The 27,132-nt window shown below is 51.2% G+C and overlaps 2 protein-coding genes across 8 annotated transcripts; both read right to left on the reverse strand.

The window, feature by feature from the left end:
* Positions 1-3,860: 3,860 nt before the first annotated feature.
* ppdpfb (pancreatic progenitor cell differentiation and proliferation factor b) lies at positions 3,861-7,166 on the reverse strand. The gene is made up of 5 exons (XM_006807421.3): positions 6,903-7,166; positions 5,597-5,691; positions 5,443-5,520; positions 4,393-4,486; positions 3,861-4,311 (listed from the first exon to the last, which is right to left on the reverse strand). Exons 2-5 carry the CDS (start codon positions 5,649-5,651, stop codon positions 4,197-4,199), a joined length of 342 nt encoding a protein of 113 aa, XP_006807484.1. The 5' UTR covers positions 5,652-5,691; positions 6,903-7,166; the 3' UTR covers positions 3,861-4,196.
* A 1,011-nt stretch (positions 7,167-8,177) lies between these two features.
* Positions 8,178-27,063, reverse strand: tpd52l2b (tpd52 like 2b). 7 transcript variants are annotated; one of them, XM_087833359.1, is made up of 10 exons: positions 26,858-27,063; positions 23,905-24,062; positions 22,785-22,933; positions 21,939-21,998; positions 17,802-17,849; positions 15,351-15,452; positions 12,775-12,801; positions 12,061-12,105; positions 10,508-10,556; positions 8,178-10,158 (listed from the first exon to the last, which is right to left on the reverse strand). In XM_087833359.1, exons 1-10 carry the CDS (start codon positions 26,874-26,876, stop codon positions 10,072-10,074), a joined length of 744 nt encoding a protein of 247 aa, XP_087689485.1. In that variant the 5' UTR covers positions 26,877-27,063; the 3' UTR covers positions 8,178-10,071. The 7 variants fall into 7 exon arrangements, with proteins under 7 accessions (XP_087689485.1, XP_035771032.2, XP_006807485.2 ...); XM_035915139.2 differs by lacking the exon at positions 21,939-21,998 and having other exon boundaries at positions 12,061-12,102; XM_006807422.2 differs by lacking the exon at positions 21,939-21,998.
* Between the last annotated feature and the right edge of the window lie 69 nt (positions 27,064-27,132).

The following is a 27,132-nucleotide window of genomic DNA, read 5'->3' on the forward strand; positions in this document are numbered from 1 at the left end:
CAATAGCTGCTCGCGCTAACAGCCTTTTAAGCTGGCTCAAAGTGTGAGGCTGACCTCGGATGCTCCGCCCTCCTCCTCAAGCCGCCGACATCACGCTGATGCCACCTTTGACCCCAGAGGTCTTTGCCATCCAAACATTTACAAAGGTCGAACATTAACGCTGAACTTATCTGATCATCAGAAAAACTGAAGTTATGAATTTTTCCAGCTGACTCAGTAACCGAGGCCTGCAGTGAGCTTCCTGTTTCTCTCCCACGTATGTATGATGTCACTTTCAGGCTCGCAGTTGCTGCTGAACGGAAACACCAATCACAGAGTTTGGTTGGATACTTGTTTTATGCGCCTCTGACTGGTCTTTGGTTTGCTGTAAGTCGAGTTTTACTCACAGTCCTGCCTCCAGTTTACGCGGCGTCAGCCTCTGCGGGGCGGATTTATCCTGTAAGCCTGTGCTGGATATTAAATTCACACACACACACACACACACACACACACACACACACACACACACACACACACACACCTCTTCCATAACATTTGAACTGCACATTGTCTCATGTCAGCACAGAAGCTTCAAAGAGCTTAAAGCATTTCGGTTTGAGCCTTTATCACCGACATAAGCGGACGTCATGGAAACAGCTTCTTTCTCGTGAGCTGTAATGAGTCAGACCCAAACTCCTGCATCTTCCCGTTAAGATGCTACATTAAACCGACACGTGGACGTCAGCACTGCTCCTACTTCCTGCAGGCACAGTGTGCAGCTCCTCAGAGTTTATTGATCCCTGTTTGAACGCTGTGAGCCGGCTGGCAGCCCCCCCCCCTCCCTCACTGCTTTTAAAGCCGAGGTGCCGATGGAAACGGGCCTCTGGGATTCCTCCCTGAGGAGACGATGCTCAGGGAGTCTGGGTGCTCCAAGAAATCAGTTTTCTATTCTGGTTCGTGGCTTTTATTCATTTCTTCTACTTCCTCCTGTTTCTGTTCCTGCCTCTGTTACATTATTTACACCTTTCAAACTGGATCTGACCTTTGACCTCCATCTGTCTGTCTGCAGGTTGTGGATCCTGCAGGTCAGCAAACCCACCCTGAACCACCATGACCAGCGTCAACTCTCCAGCCTGCGTGCTCGCCCGAAAACACTTCTACCGAAGTATGAACACACAGACACACACACACGCTGTAAACTGTATTTTTAACTTGTGAGTCATTGTGATGGTAAATCTCTGATGTGGCACAAAGGCGTGTTGGCGTGTTGGCGTGCATGCGTCCTGGTCGTGCTCAGAATAAAGATAACTGCAAACAAACATCTTCTGGAAAGTGAGCACCGTGTTCTGAATCTTTGACCTTTGAACTCCTGCATGTAAAACAAACATTTGTCTTCATTCAGTTTTCTGCACCAGTTCATCCTGTTATACAACAACAAACCAGCAGCAATGACGGCTCTTCTGATTGGCTGCCTCTCTCGAGCTGCAGGTGTGATGAAGTGTTCAGAGCCACCTGAGCTCACTTTGTGTTTAACGTGAGACAGGAAATGAGCAAAGCAGAAGAAGAGCAGGTGTGCATCAACATTCACTCAGTCATGTGTCACGGGTTCTGTAACGTATTCCGTTACTCAATGAGAGTAACGTATTCTGAATACTTTGGATTACTTAATATATTATCATGCTGTTTACAACTACATGAATGTACTATTGCTGTGATTTATTACTGTTACTGAAGGTCTGCGGCTCCGAACCGTAGTAAAGGGACCTCTGGCTAATACGGTGGGTTCTGTGTCGGCTCGTAGCTGAAAACTAGCTTTACTTTGTTGTCTGGGTCAACTTTGCTAGCAGAGACAGAGAGAGGCGTTGAAAGGCTGCTCCAACAGAACTTATTGTTTCAGAGGAAAACACGGACACGGTGTACAGTCGAGTCTTAATAGCTTACTTACAGCTGGGCTCGTCAGGCTCTCTTCTTGGCTGCAGTGGTTATTATTATATTTACATGCTTCCAGCTCCCGTTTCTGCTCGATGACAGCTCGTACTTTTCCTTTTTCTCCCTCCCTCGCTCACAGACACATAACGTGTATGGCAGTCCATTCTCCCTGCAGCACGGACTACACTGCCCATGATGCTACATTCTTTAGAGCTATACCTGTAGCATTCTGCCTGTTAGCTTAGCACAACAACAACAAAAAGGCCTCTCTCACCCAGGAAACACGCAGAGAGAGCGTCACCCTGTAACCATGGCAACCGTGACGCTGCCGCCTGGAACAACAGAACGTAGCTGTCAAACAAAACCCAAACAGTCCTGACCCGCCACAATATGAAACAGGGAAGTACCGCCGTGTAATCCCTTTATTTCAACAAAGTAACTGTATTCTAAATACCACCTTTTTAAACGGTAACTGTAACGGAATACAGTTACTCATGTTTTGTATTTTAAATACGTAACGGCGGTACATGTATTCCGTTACTCCCCAACACGGGTTGTGCGTCCACATTGAAACGGTCGAAAACGTTTACGTTCCAGTCCTGCGCATGCGTGAAACAAGTTTCGACCTGCCTCATGCTGTCTGCCGCTTATTTACTTTCCGGCTCTTTGAAACGTGGCGGCAAAATGTGGAGGAAAAGCAGCGAGTTTTTTTAAACAGACTAACAATGAGGTGCAGTTGTTGCTGCGACAACACAAAAGTATAAAGTTGCAAAAGCGAGTGAGAATTAAAGGATTTGAAGAAAAGCTCTCTGGAGCATCTACAGACTGATATCAATCTTTAATAGGGCTGTCAAACAAAACACCTGCTGTATAATGCACTCCACTATCTTTGTTTAATTGGTCACATGACTGCATCACATGACTAAAATGCCCATGTTTGATAATAAAATGAATGAACGGTGCAGTCAGTGATTCCTCTCACCTGGGTAGAAAGGCGGAGCCACGGCCCGGGCAGCGGTGGAGAACAGCCGGTGACCTGGAAAAAGTGCAGCATGGAAACAAATGAGGCGCAGACCTCCTCGGTGCGGCGGAGCAGAACGTGTTTGTCTTTCCTGTGTTTCATAGAGACGCGCAGAGATGAGCAGCGCTCACACGAACCTTTCACTGCCGGTCAGAAAAGCCTGCGTCAGGGTTTCTGCAGCACCGCCGTCACCTGCAGATTTCTCCACGGACCGCACACTGTAAATAAAAGATGGAGGCTATCGCCAGCACTCACTTAATCTGATCTGATGGCTCCGTCCAGCAGGCCTCCTCATTACAAACCCGAGTCTGTGCCCGCTCTGGCCTTAGTCCAACCCATCACACGTACGTCATGTGACGCGCTGCGTTTCTGCTGCCTTCACACTCACACAGCCCAGGTGAAGGATGACAGCTGCTCATTTACCTGAGCACCAACACTGCTCCACAGACTCACTTCACCTGTCCGTAGGAGGTTCAGAGACCTCACCTTGTCAGGTAAATCTGAGGCGTGACCAGCTGTTCATGCTAGTTGACACGGGGTATTCACGGGGGTCAGTGAGACCCCTCTAAAACACCCAAAAATACGTGTTTGGGATCTGTTAGTTAGAACCTGCTAAAGTAATCTGAGTAATTGCTAATCTGCTCGGAGCTGGAGTGTTTTGGACATTAGTGTTGATCAGAGCTTCAGTATTTCCACGTGTGGCGTTTATTTGTTAATCTGACAGATTAGAGGCTCCTGATGATGTCACAGTAATAACGTAGTGCTGCGGGCTTCAGGTGACGTGTCATCGATCCTGAAGCAGCTTCTATGAGATCAGGGTTTGAGTTTATCGCCCTGAGCAGGAGGCGTTTGCTCCGTCCTGTAGTGAGGCCAATGAAGCGTGGCCTCCTCACCCTGAGGTCACCTGGAGGCTGAACAAACACACAGAGCGTCGGGATGCACTCGACTTTATTTCGTTTGCAGTGACAAAGTGAGAAAGGTTAAGAAATGCCTGTGGCAGCGCCACCTTCAGGCTGAATACAAACACACATTACAAATGTTAAAAACAAACAGAGCTTATCGGCTGCTTTTATTTTTTACTTTATTTTTGGTCATTAATTTAAAAAGTGAGGTTACAGGAACAGAACAGCAGCCGCACTACGACACGTACAAAAGGAAAAAAGAAACTAAGGCTGTAAACGGGACTTCCTCCCGTCACCTAGCGTTGGCTGATGGTTCGATTCCCCCCAATCAGGTGTGGTGGCGAAGACCGAGAGAGACCGCAGGATCACGAGGAGACGGGGCTTCCCGCGTCGCTGCTCTCGCTCGCCTGCCGCTGCATCACCATGTCCCGGGCGACACAGGTGATCTGACCGTTAGTCACCACACCAGAGACCCCCGCCCTGCCAGGAAGAGAGCGGCGTTAACCAAGTCAGACCATCGCTGCTAATAACGTTTATTTATGTGCGCGTGTGCGTCCATACTTGTGCTGCGCCTCCTCAGTCAGTGGGGTCATCCCCGGCTGCTTCCCGAAGAAGAAGCTGGACCACCAGTGGCCGGAGTCCTGCTTGGGCAGTCCTGCAGACAGAGTCCAACATTCAGACACGACAGCAGCGTTTAACCGTGAAAGGACCGCTGCGTTTCCCGCCGTCACAGCGGCGGCGTTAACCTCGGTCACAAGAACAAGTCAAACTTTCTGATTCCTGAACACAAACGTGAAAACTGATGAAATCAAATTGAGACTTTTCCAGAAAGCAGTTCACACATCAGCCTGATGAGCTGATGGATCACATGATCACTGACTCCGCCCACACAAGTTTAAACGTTCAAAAAACGCTGAAAGAGTTTCAAACTGGTCAGTTATTTTATAACAAAGACGTTTCTATGGTGACAGGAAATGACTGCATCAGACCTGCATAAAGTCTCGGTGAGTCTGAGCACCGCCCTGGTTTCTGAGACAGAGCTCTCATTCATGGAAGAAAGCTGACACACACACACACACACACACACACACACACACACACACACACACACACACACACACACACACACACACACACCTCTGTTTACACCCTCCCAGCTCTGTTCTTGAAAGTAGGTGAAAGGGGAAACTGGGTGTGTTCAGTTCACTCTGAGCGTGTGTGTGTCTGAGCGTGCTCCCTGGCGACATGCAGTGTGCTGTGGTGATGAAGAGCAGCGCTCTCACAGGAGCTGTAATTCAACAAACCGGATCAGACCGGTCTCTCAGCCCACCGTCTCCCAAACCGAGGCTGAGGGAGGAAGAACTGAGCATGCTCAGAGAAACATCTGGATCTGCTTCAGCTCACGTGGGCGTCGCTTCAGGACACAAAGTTCCTGCCAGAAGAGCCGCCGCTTACCTCACTCAGTGTGCGAGCGAGCGGAGCATCTCAGAAAGCCCCGCCTGCTGCATTTTAAACCGCATGATGTCGGCACAAGAAACGCGACAGAATGCTCCCACGCCACCAGACTCCCACCGATGCATCCGGCCCCGCCCTGTCCCACTGTGCACTGACCTGGATGGTGAGGGATGACCTCGCCGCTGTACTCCGAACTGCCACACGAGCTGCTGCTGGACGTAGAGCCGATGCGCCCTGCGGGACACAAACCTCGGGTTAGTCTCCACCTCGCCGACTGTAACCTGCCAACTCTTCTTCGTGCGATACTCACTTCGGTAGTAATCAGTGGTCGCCACGAGAGACCCTCCTGCTGGGATAGCTGCCATTGTTGGGCCGTTGGTCGCTGTACACTGTGCTGATGGAACCCTGCAGGGACAAAACAGACAGGAAGTAATCACACCAATGACCTGCAGTCACCATTTCAGCCATTAAAGCAGTGACAGAGTCACATGACCATGTCCTGACAGTTTGTTTACATGTGCTCCTCTGGTTTTTCTCTAACCAATCAGATCGTCCTGTGGGCAGGACTTCACCCATCCATTAAAAACACACACCAGTGATGGAGAAGCACTGATGATAATGAACACACTGCTCGCTGTTGAGATTAAACAGAAAGGCAATAACAGATTACGGTTACTACTGTAATTCAGAGGATTACACGAGGAAATAAAGATTACTGTGTAATCTGTATGCAGGATCTGACCAATCACTGCCTCTACGGAAACAAACAGGTATATAAACACAAACGCCATCAGTCAGCCTCCCTGAATCAGTGTCTGTGAAGCATCACTTCCTGTGTCCATAGATATTATTAGTCCAATAATCACCATCACAGCAGGCTGCTCTGCTGTGTGAGTGACACCCTAACCTGTCCCACCGTAAACATGGCCAGCTAGGAACCAAACATCCCCTCCCACAAAGGGCTTAAACATGATTCCTGCCTGTGCTTACACGGGACACATGAGCGTGCAGCTCATTGATCATCTGTTCATCAATAAAGCCTGACGTCAACGAGCAGCTGCAGAGACATCAGGCTGACATCAAGAGCATCTCAGGATCTTTAGTTTTTATTCTACACAGGTGTAAACCTGCCACAGCAGCCAAAACATTAGACACAGCCTAACAGTGCGAGGGGAAACCTGCAGACAAGATAACAGTGCATGAAAGCATCACGGTCACTGCAGCCTCGCGTGCTGCACGTACACGGCAATGACGTCATCCCAGTCGGGCTTGTTTACAACTAACGGTCACTGCAGCAGACCGACATCTTGTCGGTAATCATCTCACCCTGCAAACGGCCCGGTGGGAGAAAAGACCCCGGAGGGGGGGGGGGCACACGGAGGATGTCCGGAGGACATTTTGTTTCCGATTAATCCGCCTTTAACGGCCGGACAGCACCCCGCTGCTGCCACGGTAACACCGTGAGAGACGTAACGGTTAGGATAACGGGGACGGAAAGGCTTCGGGACGAGATGGGGACGTGAGACCATCAAAATGTCCACTTTGTGCCGGAAACGGCCGTCACAGGCACCGCTAACCACCATTTTCTAACCGCTCGTCGCGGCCGGTAGCCTCACCTTGTGCGGACCCAGACGTGCTTGATGTTCGGGAGCACTCACTTCGATCAGTCGGCGAGGCTGGGGGAGTGAACGCTAGGCAACGGGGCCCATTTGAAAAGAAGTTTTGGGTAAATGTGACCCTCCAAGGCCCGAGCGAGTTCCGACGATGCTGTGGTGTGCGGGGGAACGGGCAGCTCCCGCCTTTATACTGCACATGACGTACCCCAGTGGGAGGCGGGACGAACAAAGGCTCCGCCCTCACTGCTTTCCCTAAAAAAAACCCCCGTTGAAGTCGCTGAATCAGCGGGTTTCCATGGAAACATCACTGAAACAAAATTTCAACATTTGCATCACAAAATACCGGCGCGTGTACATCCCTGTAAGCATCAGTACAAGCTCACTTTACATGCGTTCATTTCATTTCCGTTGAGGCTGTAACGTTAACACGTCGCTCGTTTTCCTGCACTTCTCTTTGTTCTCTGCGCTACCAGCAGCCTCCAGCGCCCTCTGCCGGCAATAATAATAATACATTTTATTTATAGGCGCCTTTCAGACCCTCAAGGTCACCTTACAGTAGCACGTAAACAATACCATTAAAAACATAAAAAAAAGAACTCACAGTAAAAACTACAAATAAAAACACAGTAAACTACATTATGACTAAAACCTGTTTAATGGGAGTGACTCGGTAACTGACTCGGAGGTCGATGACGCTGATGCAGTTTAGAGTTTTTTTGCTCAGTTTTTATATTTGCTTTTATACTTTTATGACTGTTTATGTCTAAATTTTATCTGCCATATATACATTTTTACTGTAGTACTTGAGGTCAGTTCTGCTGATTTTAAATGCAGGTGTCTCTCATCTGAAGCGTGCATCAAGACGAAAATCTGTAAACATATTTAACCTTCGGTGACCTCAGCCTCCGTCACCTATGCTGTTTGCATACAGAATAGAATATGCATGCAGCTTATTTTTTAAAAGTTGACGTTTTCTCATATTGAAACCCAAAAACCGTCAGACTGACTTCCTGTTCAGGCCCAGGTGTCATAGTTGACTCTAAACTCAGGAACTTTAGCAACCCAGGAGATGGCCATGGCTTTATTTCTCTGACTTTGCAGCCTTCATATGAATTCAAATCAATTAAATTCAGCAATACTTTCCCATGAAATCAGAAAAAGGAGAGCCTCAAATCCAGAATCAAACTTTAATTAATGTTTATTCAATTTACTGATTTTAAAGATGTGTCAGTAAATTCATGCACAGCAGTGAAAGTGAAGAGATCACAGGGCACGTTTCATTTAAAGGAATGCTTTATTGATATCCAAACATTTACAATAAACCAAAATGTTTTTAATTCACCATAAGCTTCCAAATCTGATCCCTTTAACGATCTACATGAGAGAGGCCCCGGACCCGAATAAAGCTGAAAGTCCTCAGTGAGCATGCTCGTGGTGTGCTGCACGTCCCAAAACTAAGAAGTCACTCACTCCATCCGTCATCTACTCTCCAAAACAAACTGCTCATGTGCAGCTTTCAAGGAGCAAAATTCATTTAGTTTCAAAATCGCATTTTTCTCACACTGACGATCCTCCTTTCCCCTGTGCATAAGAAAAATGTGATTCTTTTATTAAATAAATGACTTCAGGAGTATTTCTTGTAGTGTGCAGGAGTTTGTTTAATCTTGGCAAAGCGCAGAGACACTCGAGGAGACCCAGAGACACAAAGAAAGAGTCTGTAACAGATATTTCAGGATTGGCAACTTTTACAAAGAAGAAACCACCTCAGAAAAGCAAAGGAAAGAAAAACAGGAAGCAGCTAACAAATCATCTTCATCGTCTACCGTAATGATCAACACAAAGAATAAGGACGCACACAGAAGGCAGCGGGCAGCAGAAACACCCAGAGTGGAGACCCGCAAGACTGATGACAGGTCTCCCTCTCAGGTGTACTCACACGTGGCGGCATGCCGACCCGCCTCAATGACCACTTCCTGTCACAGAGCAGTCGGACGCCACAGAAGCAGGATGTCTTATTAACGAGCTCGTCAGCACTTCCCGTAGCGGGCAGGAGTGATGTTGGCAAAGCACACAAACAAAGATTGGCACGGTACATGGCGTTTTACAAATAATGAAAAAAATCTGAAAAAGTCAGAAGTTGATCTGCAGGCGTGGTCGCTTCTGTACAGGAAGTTACTCTGCAGGCCCGAACGAAGACAAGCGGCACACCAGACGCGCCCCGTGTGAGTACACCACAAACACCCGGGCGTCCCGTCCTTCACCAAACCCAGAGAAGAAGAAGAAAAACCAAAGGGCGAGGGGTGGGCGTGTCCCGCGGCTGGATCAGAGAGCGGGCGAAGCTTTTAACGCGAGTAAGGCCGACTGAGAAGCGGTGACATTCAGCAGGTAGCGTTCGCGGCGAAGCGTCGTCGAAGCGTCGGCTGCGCTCCGACGGCGACGCTAGTTTCACAAACAGGAAGCTGCGTTTTCAGCGACACGCCTGTGAACCGGAAACAGTTTGGTTACCTGTGTCGGTACGCGCCGATAAAAGTTACGTAAAAACGTCTGCAAAGCTGTAAAAGAGTTCAGAGAATACAAAATGGCTGAAGGGCTTTTTTACACAGCGGGGGTTTCAGGTGGGATGTGCGTGTACGTGGAGAAGGTCGAGGAGGGCGGGGGTTTCCGGGTCCTGACCCCGCCCATCCTCGTTCGAAGCGCTAACCTGTACACCTGCCTGCGTTTACACAGAGCGCGGCGGGGGGCGCTGTGCAGCGTGTGCTCACAGTGTGAATGCAGAGAAGAAGAGAGCACGCTCACCCACAGAGGCCCATATAATCCTCCTCCACCTGCAGAAGCCCCGCCTCCAAAGCTACACCCGCAGGAGGTTTGCTGTTTGTTTTTTGGATGAGTATAACGGGGGGGGGGGGGGGGTCCCTCCAAAATAAAAGCCGTCAAGTTTCAGAAGGTGACATCTTTTAGCGCCTGGTGTTTCGCCGGGTGGCCTCTGAAACATTGATGGGTTTGAAACTGAGGCGGGGCTCGGGGGCGGGGCTGTGCACTCTGCCACCAGCTACAGAGCGAGCTGCTGAGGTGGAGGTGGAGGTGTGGCTCTGCGACGAGGTGGTAACAGTACAGTCTAAGGTCGTGAAGAAGGTGGCGGCGAGGAGGTGGTGGAGGAGGGAGCGAGTGTTCAGAAAGACGGGTTCTCCTGAGTGGGGGTGGTGTCGGTGGGGGAGCTGACGGCGTCTCCATTTCCTCTCTGACCGACGACCTTATACTGAAGAGAGAGAGAGGAAACAGCTGAGGGTCAGTGATGCAGTGAGCGCGTCCCTTCATCAGCTTCCTGTTTAAAGCCTCGTCTGCCTCACACGAGGAATCAAACCTGAAACTAAAGAAAAGCTGACTTCCTGTCCCACGCTCACGGAGCACCGTGAGCAAAAACATGCAAAGAAGAAACAACTAATCGAGACTGGACACAGAACATGCTGCCACCTTGTGGTGAAACTCTGCATTAACCTTTGACCTTTGCTCGTCCTGCAGATATCTGAACTAAATGTTCAACTTTGATCCTTTTCCTCCAAACACTAAACTTTGCTACAGGTAGACGTCTCCAGACCTCTGCTCACCTTCAGGTTCCCCATTTTATCCTCAAAGGACTTGAAGGTTGGAGAGTTTCTGCGGAGCAGAGACACGAGGTTAGAGTCACAGGATAAGACCGCCACGTCAAATCTAACAAACATCACATCCAAACGTCAGGATGCCGTGTGAATAAAACTGAATGCATCTGCAAGTCTCATAAATCCAGATTTGATTCACAGAAAACTTTTGAAGGAGAAAATGAACCATTTCAATAAAGTTTGACTTTGATGGCGGCAGCACGTGTGTCAAAGTTGGGACGCGTCGACAAAACGCTGGAAACCAGGAAGAGAAACAGCCGGAGGAAGATGATCAGGTGACCTGTTTGTTGTATATGTGTCTTTCTGGCTGCTGTTAAATGGTAAATGGCCTGTATTTGTATAGCGCTTTTACTAGTCCCGCCTAGGGACCCCAAAGCGCTTCACACGTCCAGTCATCCACCCATTCACTCTCACATTCACACACTGGTGGAGGCAAGCCACAGTTGTAGCCACAGCTGCCCTGGGGCAGACTGACAGAAGCGAGGCTGCCATATCGCGCCATCGGCCCTTCTGGCCAACACCAGTAGACGGTAGGTGAAGTGTCTTGCCCAAGGACACAACGACCGAGACTGTCGGAGCCGGGGCTCGAACCGGCAACCTTCCGATTACAAGGCGAACTCCCAACTCTTGAGCCACGATCACGATTGTTACAACCAAATTTCCCCTTGTGGGACAATTAAAGGATTATTTGATTCTATTCTATTCTATTCTATTCTGTCAGCAGCTGGGTCACATGATCAGGCAGAGCTTCACCAACCTACAGCAATCCTCACTGTGAACATGACATCATCTACACACCATGACATCATCAGCATACTCAGAGGACCTGGAGGAATCTCTGATCAGTGCACGGGCTCAGGAACGCTTCCAGAAACCGCCGTATGCGAGCAGCTCGGCGTGCAGTCCACACGTGCAGGTTACAGCTCCATCACGTGGAGGAGAAACCACGCGTGACCACGATGGGGAAATGGCGCCATCTACTCTGGACTCCTTTAAGACTGATCTGAGGTCAGACCATCCAAACATCCCGTCATGTTTTATGTTTTATTGTGAATAAAATGAGTTTCTGAGATCTGCAGACTCGTTCACACAGCAGCCCGACGTTTTGGGTCATAGATCAAATATTCAATCATGAATCAACAAAAGCAGCTTTAATAAAAACAAACACGTGTTTGTGTCGTTTGTTTCACTGCAGACGAGCTGCCACTGTAAAAACAAACAAACCGCAGCAACGTTTCATTATTTCACCGCAGCGTCACAAACTTCAACACAATAACAACTGAAATCAAAAACTTTCATGTTGCCACGGAAACATCAGATCAGCTGACAGCGAATAAATTTATTCGAATAAAAGTAGCAAATAAAAACCTCCTCACATCAAACCAACCTGGCAACCCACTTCCTGTTTTATTTAAAGGTGTAACCACGCCCCCAGGTTTGAACGCCGTCAGTGAGCTGATGTTAACGAGCACAGACAGGTACAGGTGTGTGTGTTACGTTACCTCATGGCGGGCATACTTATCGAGTGGCGAATGGAATAGTTGCTACTTTGAATGCGTTAAAGAGAAGAGACAGAAAAGCAAGTGTTACAATGCAGGAAGCAGTGACACACACACGCACATGCACACACGTGCGCACACACGCTCACACAGACACACACACAGCACAGGCACACACAGACACACACACAGCACAGGCACACACACACGCACGCGCGCACACACACGCTCACACACAGCACAGGCACACACACACGCTCACACAGACACACACACAGCACAGGCACACACACACGCACGCGCGCACACACACGCACGCTCACACAGACACAGTCTGACGCTGAAAGAGTTTTTCAAACATCCTCTGCACAGCTGGAACGCCGAGCGTTGTTTCTTTAACTCGTTTACTTTATTTTCAGCTCATATCATCAAAACGTCTTCCTGTCAGGCTGGCCAATCAGAGCACAGCACTTTAAACTGGCGCTGATACATGAACATACAGAACCATCAAACTGAAATGAAGCTGTCTCCACAGCAACCTGAGCCTAGCATCACTACAAACTTTGAATTCAACTTTATTGACACAGCACAAAGTCACAACAGCCGTCCCCTTGAGGCACTTTAAAGGGTCACCTGACCTCTTAGTGGACCAGTGCTGCGTATACATGATTACAGGTCATGTGACTGACCGTGTGAGGATGACATGTGGAGGCTTACCTAAAGGAGTTAGAGAACGGCAGAGCTCTGTGGGTCAAACCAAGGCAGCGGTAAGAAGGAGAGAGAGAGAGCGTGAGGCAACACACACACACAGGTGAGACATCAGCAGGTAAATCAGGAGGGGCGTGTCTGATCACAATGTTGCTCAGCGCCTCGTCACACACAGCGGGAAAAACAATGATGACGTCATCTGCTGGTGCAAGCAGCTCAGCCCTCGCACGGCCAAACATGAAACCTCTTGTTTGACAGGAAGTTCCTGGTGCCGTCACAATAAAGGAGCTCAGTGATGATAAATGTGTGTGTGCTGAAAGGCCACGCCCCAAAGGAAGGCAGGGGTTCATACTGCAAGAGCGTTATTTACTTATTTATTTGTTATTAGCTATTTGGCTTTGGCGGGTTGCGGGGGCAGCAGCGTGAGCTGATGTTAACTGATGTTGTTATTTTATGGTGTCATTTATGTTTGTACAGCACTTTGGTCAACACCACTGTTGTGATTAAAAGTGCTGTATAAATAAATAAACTAAAAACAGGTCAAAAATGAGCTGTGGCGTTTGTGTTGGCGTGTGATGGAGGCGTGTCCTGTCCCTGATGCGTGCAGTGATCTTCAGGAGGAACAGAGCGCGCTCTCACGTTTCTTTACACTCACAGACGATCACGAGAAACAGGCGACGAGAGAACAAGCAGGAGATACACACACACAGTGTCACACACACACACACACACACAGTGTCACACACACACACACACACAGTGTCACACACACACACACACACACAGTGTCTCACACACACACACACACACAGTGTCTCACACACACACACACACACACAGTGTCACACACACACAGTGTCACACACACACAGTGTCACACACACACAGTGTCACACACACACACACACACACACACACACACAGTGTCACACACACACACACACACACAGTGTCACACACACACACACACACACAGTGTCACACACACACACAGTGTCACACACACACACACACAGTGTCACACACACACACAGTGTCACACACAGTGTCACACACACACAGTGTCACACACACACAGTGTCACACACACACACAGTGTCACACACACACACACACACACACACACACACAGTGTCACACACACACACACAGTGTCACACACACACACACACACACACACACAGTGTCACACACACACACACAGTGTCACACACACACAGTGTCACACACACACAGTGTCACACACACACACACACACACACACACAGTGTCACACACACACACACACACACACACACACAGTGTCACACACACACACACACACACAGTGTCACACACACACACACACACACAGTGTCTCACACACACAGTGTCACACACACACAGTGTCACACACACACAGTGTCACACACACACAGTGTCACACACACACACACACACAGTGTCACACACAGTGTCACACACACACACACACAGTGTCACACACAGTGTCACACACAGTGTCACACACAGTGTCACACACAGTGTCACACACACACACACACACAGTGTCACACACACACACACACACACACACACAGTGTCACACACACACACACACACACACAGAGTGTCACACACACACACACACACACACAGAGTGTCACACACACACACACACACACACACACACACACACACACACACACACAGTGTCACACACACACAGTGTCACACACACACAGTGTCACACACACACACACACAGTGTCACACACACACAGTGTCACACACACACAGTGTCACACACACAGTGTCACACACTCACACACACACACACACAGAGTGTCACACACACACACACACACAGTGTCACACACACACACAGTGTCACACACACACACACTGTCACACACACACACACAGGGTGTCACACACACACACAGTGTCACACACACACACACAGTGTCACACACACACACACAGTGTCACACACACACACACAGGGTGTCACACACACACACAGTGTCACACACACACAGTGTCACACACACACACACACACACACACACACACACACACACACAGGGATTAAACTGCAGAGTGGGGGGGACGGCGTCCCGTTTCCTGGCTCGCCGTCACTCTGCTGCTTTACTCACACTCAGCACTGAAGCTGGGTAACGAGCCAATCACAGCAGTGACGCTAACAGCTGCAGGTGGGCGGGGCGCGACCGGAGATGAAGTCAGAGCTGCAGGAAGAAACGCGTGGCCGGGTTTAACCTGGTGACGGTCTGAGGCGGGCCTCGTCCTCGCCAACGCGGGGGCTCAGAGAGCGACCCTGGGTGTAAACTGACCCTCACAGAGCAGCGTTGATGCTGTGAGCCACGTTAACGGGCGTCGCCCGAGCAGCGCTCGCACTCTGTCGCTCGGGGAACTAAACCCACAGCAGAGCGGCGTGCAGACTCAACACGCCACCTGATTTAAAGGATCCACAGACTGTGTCACCAGGTTTGCCCAGCAGGGGACGGTGTAAGGATGCGTCCACACGTCCCCGCTGACATTTGTTCCTGCAGCTGAGCCGGCGCGGTGGCCATGTTGGCTCTGTACCTCATGTCGCCGATCTTCCTGCTGAGCGCCGTGCCCATCGTACTCAGAGCCGCGGTCGTCTTCTGTCCAGCCTGGGAAAGCGTCTCCTGAGTCTTCTTGTACCTGCAGAGAGGAGGAGCAGAAACAGAGGCGTTAGTGTTGAGCTGCAGCGCCGCAGACACACAAACAGAGTTAGTGTTCACACAGACCAGCCGCGACAGGAAGTTAAACACAGCAGTGCGTGCGCCCTCTGGAACAAACTAGAAACAGGAACCCAGGAGTGTTAGCAGGCACGAGGAGCTTATTCCAGTCTCGCCTCACAGCACGAGGAAAACATGACAGGGAGGCCGATGGCTGGTCACGACCAGCGGCGAGCCGAGCACGTTACAGCGAACAGAGCCACACTACTGGTCTGATGATGTGCAACACCGTCCAGCAGAGGCAGCAGTGAGTCCGTCCCCCCAGGCTCAGTTACAGCCGACACAGTCTGTGGATCCGTAACTTAACGTTCGCATCGTGTTTGTATCGTGTTTGTGCTGCCGGAGCCTTTTTAATGAGGTCATGTGACCAATAATATGGCTGCTGTGAGGTCACTGTAACAGAGCGCTGAGGAAGGCGGAGCTCCACCTTAAGGATTTTATGTTGATGTCACTGATCAGCAGGTGGCGCTGTCCGCCCTCTCATCCAAACACGAAACAACTTTGACCCTTCAGACCACAGCGCGAGCTCGCGGTGTCCATCTACGGTCCCGAGACAAGAACCTGAGGTTTATCGGGTCCAGACTGAGGACGCTTACAGACAGAAAACGTCCAGCAGCAGCACAACAACTGTGGAGGCCAAACGCATGTAGGAGCTCAGAGAAACGCAGGAGCTGAAGTTCAAATATAACTAACAGTTTACTGACGGCTTCACCTGACCGGCTGTGAAAACAACAGGAAGTCAGCGGCTTGTTTTCATTCCTGCAGTCGAGCTCCCGTTTACCTCCAAACACCTGTGATCCCAGCACGGACAGGACGACGCGTACGGCAAACAGAACACGCCGTGCTCTCGCTGCTTCCACGCACAGCAGGCGTCTGTCGACACTACAGCAACGCAGCACTGAAGCCTGACAGCGCGGCGGCCTGACAGCGCGGCGGCCTGACAGCGCCGCGGCCTGACAGCGCGTGAAAAGTTCAGAGCTGGATTGTTACTTGCAGAAAGTAACTTGGTTACTTTTGGGGGGAAAAAAAACATTTTTAGAGTAACAGCTCTGACAGCTGCGGCTCGTTGGTGGTTCAATCCACCCACCCACACCCACACACACGCGCGCGCCGCTCGTTCCTCGTCTACGCACGCGGGCGGCCGACAGCTTCAGCTCCACGCCGGCTTCACAGCCAGGAACAAGGAAAACTGAGAAACCAAACATTTCTGATGTGTCAGCCTGGAAAAGCAGTCGCAGCATTAGGTCATCAGGCAAAGCAGCATATGTGACCTTTGACCTCCACCAAGGAGCAGCACAAGATGAAGAAGGATTATGATAAACTGTGAATCATGCAAAGCTACTCTACTACAACCCAAGAAGAAACAGCTGGAAACGAGCACACAGTTTTCTTTCTCAACCCACAATCAGCAGCTTCAATAACACTTCCTGTAACCCCGAGGGGGCGGGACTCCAGGCCTCGAGGTGTTAGGTGTCACCCTGGGTCAAATGATCAGTTCACGACCAGGCCTCTGGAGTACTTCACCACATGTTGAGGAGGTCGTTTAGCCATTTAAATCAGCTGACATGTCTGAAAACCTGCAGGACGCCAGCCCTGGAGGCCTGGAGCCCCGCCCCCGGAGCCCCGCCCCTGCTGTAACCCTAACATTAATAAAACATTTAACCCTGTGATGTCATCATCTTCTGCTTTTCTTTTTAAACTGTTGAACCTCTGCACTGTTGCTTTTTCCAAACCAGACTGGGAGCTGACGTCGTAAACAAAGAGCTCCGGGTTCCTGCTCGCAGCTCTACGCGTGCGCCGTCGTGCGGCGCGCCGTCGTGTGGCGCGTCGGAGAGTCGCTCTGGACGAGCTGATAGTTACTCCACCTGAGCGTCGCTGCAGTGAAGAATGAACGCCACTGTGTCCGTGTGACACTTACTGTAATCACTAATCCCTGCCAGACACGCATGGCAGTGACGCTTCACTTCCTGTCAGCTGTAACTTTGACTGTTTGAACGCTCTGCACGACGTCTGCTTTAGATTAATAATGGGAGGAAATGTGGTCAACATCGACAGGCCCTTTGGATATTTTTGGTTCAAACACTGAAGGAGAAGTGTAACGAGGAGGCTGCAGCTGCGTCCACAGCAGGAAACGTCTCCTCGTTAGCAACAGCGCGACCGCCGCAGCGCCACAGAAGCAAAAAGAAAACAGAAACTTCCACAAATCCCAAAGTGAAAGAAACCTTAACTCATCTACAGACAGACAAGAGCACAAAGATGAAGGTCAACTCACGCGTCAGAGTGGGTAATGTCATCCAAAGTGGCCGAGGCGGACAGATATCTGAAGACACAACAGCAGGAAGTCACACAGAGACACACAGCACACGTCAGCTGAAAACGTCCAAAACATGCTAAAAGCTGCCGCCGTGTGCGGCCGCACAGGAACGCCCACTCTGCTGAGCACGGAGGAAGTTTAAAAACGCCGCCGCCGTGGATCCAGAGCTGGACGTTCATGATAACATGTTGATGGAAAAGAAAATTCACATTTAATACAAATCTGCAGCATAAAAACCGCCAGCGGAAAAGAACGCGTCACAGAGGAACAGCAGTTACAGCCAGCGCGTCCATGTTGGCGGCGGCCCGCTGCGAGGGGCGGGGCTACAGCAGGGTCTGGAGCGCAAAGCGAGGTTGCAGGTACACAGGTAAACACTCAGCGTGGAGTTCACAGGAGTCACACAGCTGAGGGCGGAGCCAGGAAACAGGAACGCCACCCTGACCGACGAACTTGTGCGTCTGTGCGTGTCTGTGTGTGTGCGTGCGTCTGTGTGTGTGTACGTCTGTGTGTGTGCGCGTCTGTGTGTGTGCGTCTGTGTGCGTGTCTGTGTGTGTGCGTCTGTGTGTGTGCGTCTGTGTGTGTGTGCGTCTGTGTGTGTGCGTCTGTGTGTGTGCGTCTGTGTGCGTCTGTGTGCGCGTCTGTGTGTGTGCGTCTGTGTGTGTGTGCGTCTGTGTGCGTCTGTGTGTGCGTCTGTGTGCGTGTCTGTGTGTGTGCGTCTGTGTGTGTGCGTCTGTGTGTGTGCGTCTGTGTGTGTGCGTCTGTGTGCGTCTGTGTGCGCGTCTGTGTGTGTGCGTCTGTGTGTGTGTGCGTCTGTGTGCGTCTGTGTGTGCGTCTGTGTGCGTGCGTCTGTGTGCGTGCGTCTGTGTGCGTGTCTGTGTGCGTGCGTCTGTGTGTGCGTCTGTGTGTGCGTCTGTGTGTGTGCGTCTGTGTGCGTGCGTCTGTGTGCGTCTGTGTGCGTCTGTGTGCGTGCGTCTGTGTGTGTGCGTCTGTGTGTGCGTCTGTGTGTGTGCGTCTGTGTGCGTCTGTGTGTGTGCGTCTGTGTGCGTCTGTGTGTGTGCGTCTGTGTGTGTGCGTCTGTGTGTGCGTCTGTGTGTGCGCGTCTGTGTGCGTCTGTGTGTGCGTGTCTGTGTGCGTCTGTGTGCGTGTCTGTGTGTGTGCGTCTGTGTGCGCGTCTGTGTGTGTGCGTCTGTGTGCGTCTGTGTGCGTGCGTGTGTGTGCGTCTGTGTGTGTGCGTCTGTGTGTGCGCGTCTGTGTGCGTCTGTGTGCGTGCGTCTGTGTGCGTGCGTCTGTGTGCGTGCGTCTGTGTGCGCGCGTCTGTGTGCGCGCGTCTGTGTGTGCGCGTCTGTGTGTGTGTGTGCGTCTGTGTGCGTGTGTGTGCGTCTGTGTGCGTGTGCGTGTGTGTGTGTGTGTGTGTGTGCGTCTGGGTGCGTGTGTGTGCGTCTGTGTGCGTCTGGGTGCGTGTGTGTGCGTCTGTGTGTGTGTGTGTGTGTGTGCGTGTGCGTGTCTGTGTGCGTCTGGGTGCGTGTGTGTGCGTCTGTGTGCGTCTGTGTGTGTGTGCGCGTCTGTGTGTGTGTGTGCGTCTGTGTGTGTGTGCGCGTCTGTGTGTGATTTCTGACTGTGTTGCTGTTTGACTTTTTAAAAGTCAGAATAATTGTTGTGACTGTGGGCCTGTTGCCTGTCGCGTTGACCTTTGACCCAGCCCACCAATCAGAAACGGGCCTGTGCAGGTCCCGGTTTAAACAGCCAATCACAATGAGCTGCATCCTGTGTTCCACTAACATTCAAACACCTGCGCTGGTGAAGCTGCTATTGTGGTTGCCATGGTGATGAGACTTTTGGCCGCACCGAGACCGCAGCTGTGAGCGTCAGGCGTCAGGAAGGAGGTCGTTTCTGCTTCCCCCGTGGTCAGCGTCCACTCAGTCCACAGAGAAACCTGTCACTGCGTGTTGGTGATCACATGATGCCATGGAGTCAAAACTGGACTCAGGCTCATTTTAATCAGCTCACTGAACATTTCACCCATTTCTCTGAAGCTCTGCGATAAATATTAACCGCAGGGACAGGCTCCACCCCCCGCCAACCTGATAGGGATCAGAGGACGGATGTGATGACATTAAAACTTTGATCTGTGAAACGTGACACAGTGAGCTGCAACATAAGGTCGAATCCAACGCACAGCCGACTGTTGTTGCACAACAATCCGATTCTGACCTCGCAGACAGCCTGAGTTATTTTTACAGAAACCGGAGCCGCCCCGCGAGGCCAGCCTCCGCCCACAACTGTCCCCTCCCACTGCACGGGCCACATCAACCCAAACGGCTCCGTCTCCGGTTTACTTTGAGACAAGACGCTCAGTCAGCTGATCCACAAAACGAGGAAACGGGAAAAAGAGAACATCTAAAAATATCCATGTGGCCGCGGCGTGTTCATAACTCACAGCGTCTGTGCGCGCCTCGCCAGCCTGCCCGTCTTCCTGGATATCACGTATCATGTGACTAAACACCGTCTCTTCCCCTCCTCCTCTCACATTCCTTTCCTCCCACTCGTTCCTGCAGCAGCGCGTCCCAGCTGCCCGTGTGGTTGCAGACACGTCTCCAGCTGCATTAGAGTAAAATCCACGCTGACTGCACGCCTGCGGCGGACGAACGACCACAAACTGACACAGACAGCGCTCGCCGACGTGCTGGTGTATTTCTGCGAGCAGAACAAACATCAGAAACCCACCGGTGCAGCTGCTGCTGCGAGTCAAGCACGAGTCAGCAGCGCCGCCCCGTCCGGTCACGCCAACTATCCGAGCGAGCTCGCCAATCCGGTTCATTACAGAGGAGGAACCTGGAAACTTCCAGCAGCCTCAGCAGCCGGGCGGGAACGTCTTTGCTCTGCTGGCACAGAAACGCGTCCCTCGGACTGACCCACACTGGAAGTCGTTTTAGGCGTCAGCCGGGGTCGCCCGGGGTCAGATGGCGTGCTTGAGGCTCTGAGTGATGCAGCAATTCTGCACATGCTCATTGGGAACGACTCATCCTCTGTGGGGTCTCCAACTCCACCTGTCCAGGAGCGCTGTCACCTTTAACGGTTTTTAGACGTTAACGTCAACCGTAAAAACACCCGTGGCGCCAACGCCAAGGCGTGTCTGCGACGGAAGCCGCTGGCCTCGGGAGACACGCCTGCAGCTGCATGGTGAATAACCACGGTCCGACAAACGAGTCGCGTTTTACCATTTACGTCACTGGGTTTGACTTGGAAACGTTTCAAAGCTCTGTCCTGCCTCGTCTTATAAATCAAGCGCACCCATCTCCATGACGGCACGGCGGCGTTTTCTCCCCACGCAGCGCGTTTACTCCAGCTACAGACACAATTCAAACCAACATGGCTTCCAATCACCAGCAAAGACCTTCATCGTTCAATAACTTTTATTGAATGAAAAGACAAACATGTGATTACTAAGCACAATAATTACACATGGACACAGTGACCACGCCTCCTTTAGAGCCACATCAGGTGCGTTTGGTTTCTAACAGCGGGGAACAATGACTGCAGTGAACAGCCTGTGACAGCAGAGGGGGGAAGGCTGTTGAAGCAGGAGAGGACACATCGTCACATCTGGAGGAACCTGATCTCTGAGAGGAAGTGAAGGAATCCTCGCCACACTGAACCTTTAGCTCCTCCACAGAGAAAAACCAAACACACTCGGTGAGGCGGCTCAGGCTGCTGTGGTCAGGACGCCCACACCAAATCCCACCTCAGTGCTACCTCACAGCAGAGCACTCACTCCAGCATCTGCTCTGCTAGCATCACAGACTCACACTCAGTCCTCAGTAACCGGAGCTCAGCCTTCTTCCTGGTCTGTTAGTACAGAAACGTCACAGCGGCCATGTTATCGGTCACATGATGTCATTAAAAATGCTCCGACAGCACAAACGCGGTGCAGAGGTCCGGCTCAGGGACTGAGACTAAGCAGACAGCTGCAGGTCAGCCTCTGAGCAGCTCCCACACTACACCGCTGAAATGTTCACGCACACGTTAGAAGCTGGGTGCAAACGTCAGAGCGTGAGAGCGCAAACAGAGCGAGCAGCGAGCACGGCGTAGACTCACAGATCTGAACGGGTCACCCGCTCGTTCCACTCGCCCAGCGTCTCAGCCGTTCTCACGTAGCTGCAAACACACACGGCGGCGTCAGCTCAGCCTGAATCACACTTCAGTATAACCCTTCCTGTCATCCTGCAGCTGACTGAAACAAGCTCCGCCCCGTATAGACCCACTTTCTGCTGATTGGCTGCCCCTCACAAACAGAAGGTTAGACAGCAGTGACTTCTTCCTTCAGGAAAGCTTTGCTGCCATTAAAGCGCCGCTGCGTCTGAGCGCGTCACAGATGAAACTGCCTCTGCAGCTTCCGTTTCATCTGCATGATGTGAAACCGGATGGGTCAGTCTGCAGCTCGTTACTGCCGGATGTGCAGATGTGGCTGTGCAGCTTCAAAATCAAGCCGAGGCCTTCAACTTGTTCAGTTTCTTCTTTGCAAACCAATCAGGATCCAGAGACACTGCTGAACAACAGCTCGTCTCCTCACCTGTGGGAACCTCCCAGCCTGACAGCCCCGGGGTTCAGTCTAAGATACAGCTTTGGTGACGGTGGAAGGAAAAACTCCCTTTTAACAGGAAGAAACCTCTGACAGAACCAGGTGAGGAAGCCAAAGCCATCAAACACATGAATTTAAGCTAATTGAACGCGACGCCATCCAGAACAAATCAATGTTTGTATGAGTCCAACCTTCGGTCCTCTTGTTATTCAGAGCTGAGCTGAAGGCTGTGAGATATCTGCTGGGACTGAATGGAGCCCTTATTTAGTCTAAGCTGTGGAGAACATTTGAAATGTAAAGCACCGAGCTATAAAAAGCTCCCGAGGACAGCCTAACCTCCCGGCGCATTCACAGATACGTACGCGTTGGAGGTCTGCACGTCCTGCCAGCTCCTCGTGAGGTTCTGCCTGAGTTCGTTGAGCGGGTTGAGGCCGAGTTTCCTCTTCAGCTCTGCGGCGTGTCTCTCTTTGGCGCACAAAACCTGCCGCAGGGTGTTGATCTCCTCCTCCACCTGAAACACATTCACAGGCTTTCTTAAAACAGGAGTTCAGCTTTAAATCCAACTCCACAGAAAGTTTGATGGAGAGACCGTAAACACTAATGCCGAAGCATTAGGAACAGGTGGAGCTGCTGCAGAACACCACCACCCTTATCCACCCCTCAAACTGTTTTCTGGAGGCTTGGAGAAAGCCGCATTCACACAGGAAGGAGAAAAACTTTAAAAACAAACACACACTGGCAACACAAAGGGGGAGGGGCAAATAAAAATTGTTCTCAACTGTAGCGACTTCCAGTGAGAGCTCAAGATACTGCTGCCCGACTTATGAAGTGGTAGTAAGTACATTAGAAGGTTACCTAGGTAACCGGCACCCGGTCCATTAGCGACCGCCGAGTCCGGGCGTCTGATCTCAATAAAAAAAAAAAAAACAGCAGGCTCAAGTGGCGATCGTGGCTCAAGAGTTGGCAGTTCATCTTGTAATCAGAAGGTTGCCGGTTCGAGCCCCGGCTCCGACAGTCTCGGTCGTTGTGTCCTTGGGCAAGACACTTCACCTGTTGCCTGGTGGTGGTGGTCAGAGGGCCCGGTGGCGCCAATGTCCGGCAGCCTCGCCTCTGTCAGTGTGGCTACAATGTAGCTGCATCACCAGTGTGTGAATGTGTGGATGTAGTGTGAAGCGCTTTGGGGTCGCTAAACAAACACAGGCCATTTACCATTTTTATTTCAGGCTCAAGTAACGGTTTAACCGCAGAGGCCGTGGCGTAAACGCAGCGCTCATGATGTCATGGCAGTCACAGGATCAGAGGGTTAAATTAAACAGCTGCTCAGTGAAACCTTTCGCTGTAATCAGTCACCTGACACTTCATTTCAAAACTCCTGAGCTCCAGTTTTGGATCCAAATACTGCAAACAAACACTTAAAGAAGCCCCGCCCCCACCACACAGGTGCTGTCAAGCACCTGGGATCTCAGCAGGTGTGGTGTGTACCTTGGTGAGCTCGGTGCGGAGCTCCTCCGCCTCCTCCTCCGTCAGGCCAGGTGGAGGAGGGTTGGCTGGGTTCGCCATAGCGCCCTCCACGGGCACGTCGGCCAGGCTGTCTGTGCGATCCACGCCGAGAGCTTTGTTAGGAGAGTTCAGGTTGATATCTGAGAGGAGGAAGAGGAGGAGGAGGAGGCATTAGAGACACTCAGACCATGCTGAAAGCAACAGAGGCGCGCGCGCGCACACACACACACACACACACACACACACACACACAGGAAAAGGCGAGTGCTGGCGGCGGCTGATATCAAACAGGAAGTGGCAGCAGAGAGAGAAACTGAGTCATGCTGGAACAGAAGGACTGGGAGGACTGGTTCTGATGGGCGTAGCAGCTTGTGGACCAGTGCGGTCCAACACGGAGGACCTCTGGCGGTGGAGGTGAGTCAGCAGGAAACGCTGGCGACCCGGGTCAGACCGGCAAATGGTAAAAATCAGCAGGATGACCCTGTGACCTCCACCACCTCCACCCGTTTCATTTAAACCAGGATCCACACTTGAGAAAAAAATCTCACCAACTGTAGAGACGACACAGACCACCATAATGGTGACCTCACAGGTGTGTCAGCCAATGAGCAATGGCCTCAACGCAGGTTTACCCACATTTACAGTACAGCCAGCTGCGCCCAATAAATCCTGACTCACAGTCGAAGAGCAGATTATTGTACGATTGGTGCGTCCGTCTGAGGCTTTGTCACAGACTTTACTGGGCGGGGGGCGTGTCGATGGGCAGATGGCGTTAAAGTAACACTGTCCCTGTGCTGACAGTCATAACGCATTAAATCAGGTTTCCCATCGCACAAACACCCTTTAATGTGTGTCTGCGCAGCTACACTGACCCGAGTGTGGAGGAATTCAAAACAATACACAACAACATCTGCAATTATAGAGGCACAAAAACACCACACAATGTTCTCTCGATGCTCGCCGGCAGCAGCATCATTCATGTCGTTACTGAAGGGCGTCCTTCCACACTTCCTGGTTACAGCAGCAGTGCTGACACAGCGTTACAGCCAGACCCTCGGCACAGTGAGCACCTGGGCAGCGCCTTCAAAGGAACATTTAATCACAGTATAAAATGACTTTCTCCTGTTTACGTGAACGCCATAGCAACGACATCACCGTTCATGTAACATACAAAAATGGTCCTGCTAGTGTCACAGGTGGGGGTGGGGCTACGACTGGCAAACCCCCCACTCTAATTTTGAAAGGTCAGTCGCTGCTGTAGGGGCGTTCCCAGTTTACATCACTGCAGCGGGAGTAACAAATAAAATCAAAGTTTCTTCCACCTCCACGTTTGCTTACACCACCTGACTCAAAATGGTCAAAACATTAAGAACCCCCAAAGGATTTTACTGACCTAACACAGCAGGGACCAGACATCAGTATTTCAGGTAACTCTGACAGGGTCAGGTGGGCAGCATCAGGTGACGCTGCCTCAAAGGGTTTCTCAGTCAGTGTCATCACTGTGGGTCTGTTCCCGCACATCGCTCCATGATCCCCCTGAAGAGTCATTTCCTAATCCTTCCTGCTTCCGGCTCTCACTTCCTGACTGCCCTCACAGAGAAACCGTGTGTGTGTTATCAGCTTCATCATCTGATGTGGCAGCAGTCTGACGAGTCTGCAGACGCTGAGCCGTGTCCTGCATGTGAACCACACCTTCCGTAAACTTCTGCTGATAACACGACACAACAGCTGCTGCCTCGCCCTGTGAGCCAGCAGCGACCGAGGCCGACCCAAAGCAGTCAGCAAACTTCTTCCTGCTTCATCGGGTAGTTACCGCGGGGTCACTTCACAGACTCGGACGTCCCTCTTTACCCGCCCTGCTGCGCACACACGAGAGGCAGCAGTAACCTCTGCTCTGAAAACGTCCATTAGAGCTGCAGAGCAGCGCGGGGAGCTCACAGAGAGAGAGCCTGCACGGCCTGCAGGAGCCGACCGAGGCGTCATCAGGTCACCTCGGATCCTATTGGCTCAAGCATCGACGCAAGACATGTCTGTCCCGTTTATTCCTCACGTCCTGGGGTCGTCTTACTGAAAACAGGCGTCTTCACCTGAACTGATGTTTAAAGTTTAACAAATCTGGGTTTTTTTTAGCTCGAGTAAATTGAATCCCACTGACAGAAAGGTGCACGTGCTGGCTTTATTAAAAGCAGATGACCAATAGGAAGTCATTTCCTTTTTGTCCTAAAACCTGAATTCACGCCTCCCCTTAAAATAAAGACAAAGCTCCATTCACAGTCTGACTAAATGCTGCTTTTAAGGCTGACCTATTCTGCACTTTTTCTACTCTTCCAGCTGTATGATGTCATCACGAAAAACAAAAGCTCCACCCACCTGCTGTTTAAAACTTTACTTTGTAAGGCTTATTCTGATTTGTGAATCATGCTAAGCCGTCCTGGCAGTGTGAGAGAACACAGCGTCAACACAACATGAAGTTGTCAGTCTGAAAAGTCAGTGATGACACAGCAGCAACTAGCATGCTAACAGCCAGTTAGCTGTGTCCACCTGACAGGAGGGGTCGGTGACTCACTCAGGTGAGGCTCCAGGTAAATACAGGAGCCGCTGCTGCTGCGTTTGTGGCAGCCAGCCAATCCTACCTGGAGTCTGAGCTGCTTAAACACGTCGGCAGTGTCCGTAAACACGGAGCTCCGTTTTTATTCTGATTCAAGTTCCACTCAGCGGCTAACCCACAAACCCGAGCTCAGAGCCCGGGAACCGGGCCTGTGGCCAATGTTCGGTGATCTCCCAGCTTCGTACAGTCAAACCGGGCTCACACGGTGGGCTGTCGGCCGTTTATGACCGATTAAAGTGGTTAAAGTATCCGCTGAGAGCCGCTCTGCGCACTCTCACACTCGGCTAGGCTAGGCTAGCTCCGTGCTAGGCTAACACTCAGCGTTACCTTGGCTGGCGGGGTCCATGGCGTCGCTCTCTCGCGGATTAAACTCCTCTTTCGAAGATTTAAAGTTTCAGGTGGAGCGCAGCGGACAGCAGAGCGGCACACTGAGCACAAACCGTCCCGACTACAGCTTCGCTGACAGAAAGTCGTCGACAAGAACACACGGGGAGCAGCAGCTGTTTATCCCACGGTCCGTGAAATTAACGCCAAACAACAGAGGCACATCCGGCGGGGAATTTCAAAATAAAACGTAGATTACGTTAGTGCCTGGAGGTGAT

The sequence above is a fragment of the Neolamprologus brichardi genome, chromosome 20 (assembly GCF_056152115.1).
Source record: "Neolamprologus brichardi isolate AB-2024 chromosome 20, ASM5615211v1, whole genome shotgun sequence".
Taxonomy (NCBI): domain Eukaryota; kingdom Metazoa; phylum Chordata; class Actinopteri; order Cichliformes; family Cichlidae; genus Neolamprologus; species Neolamprologus brichardi.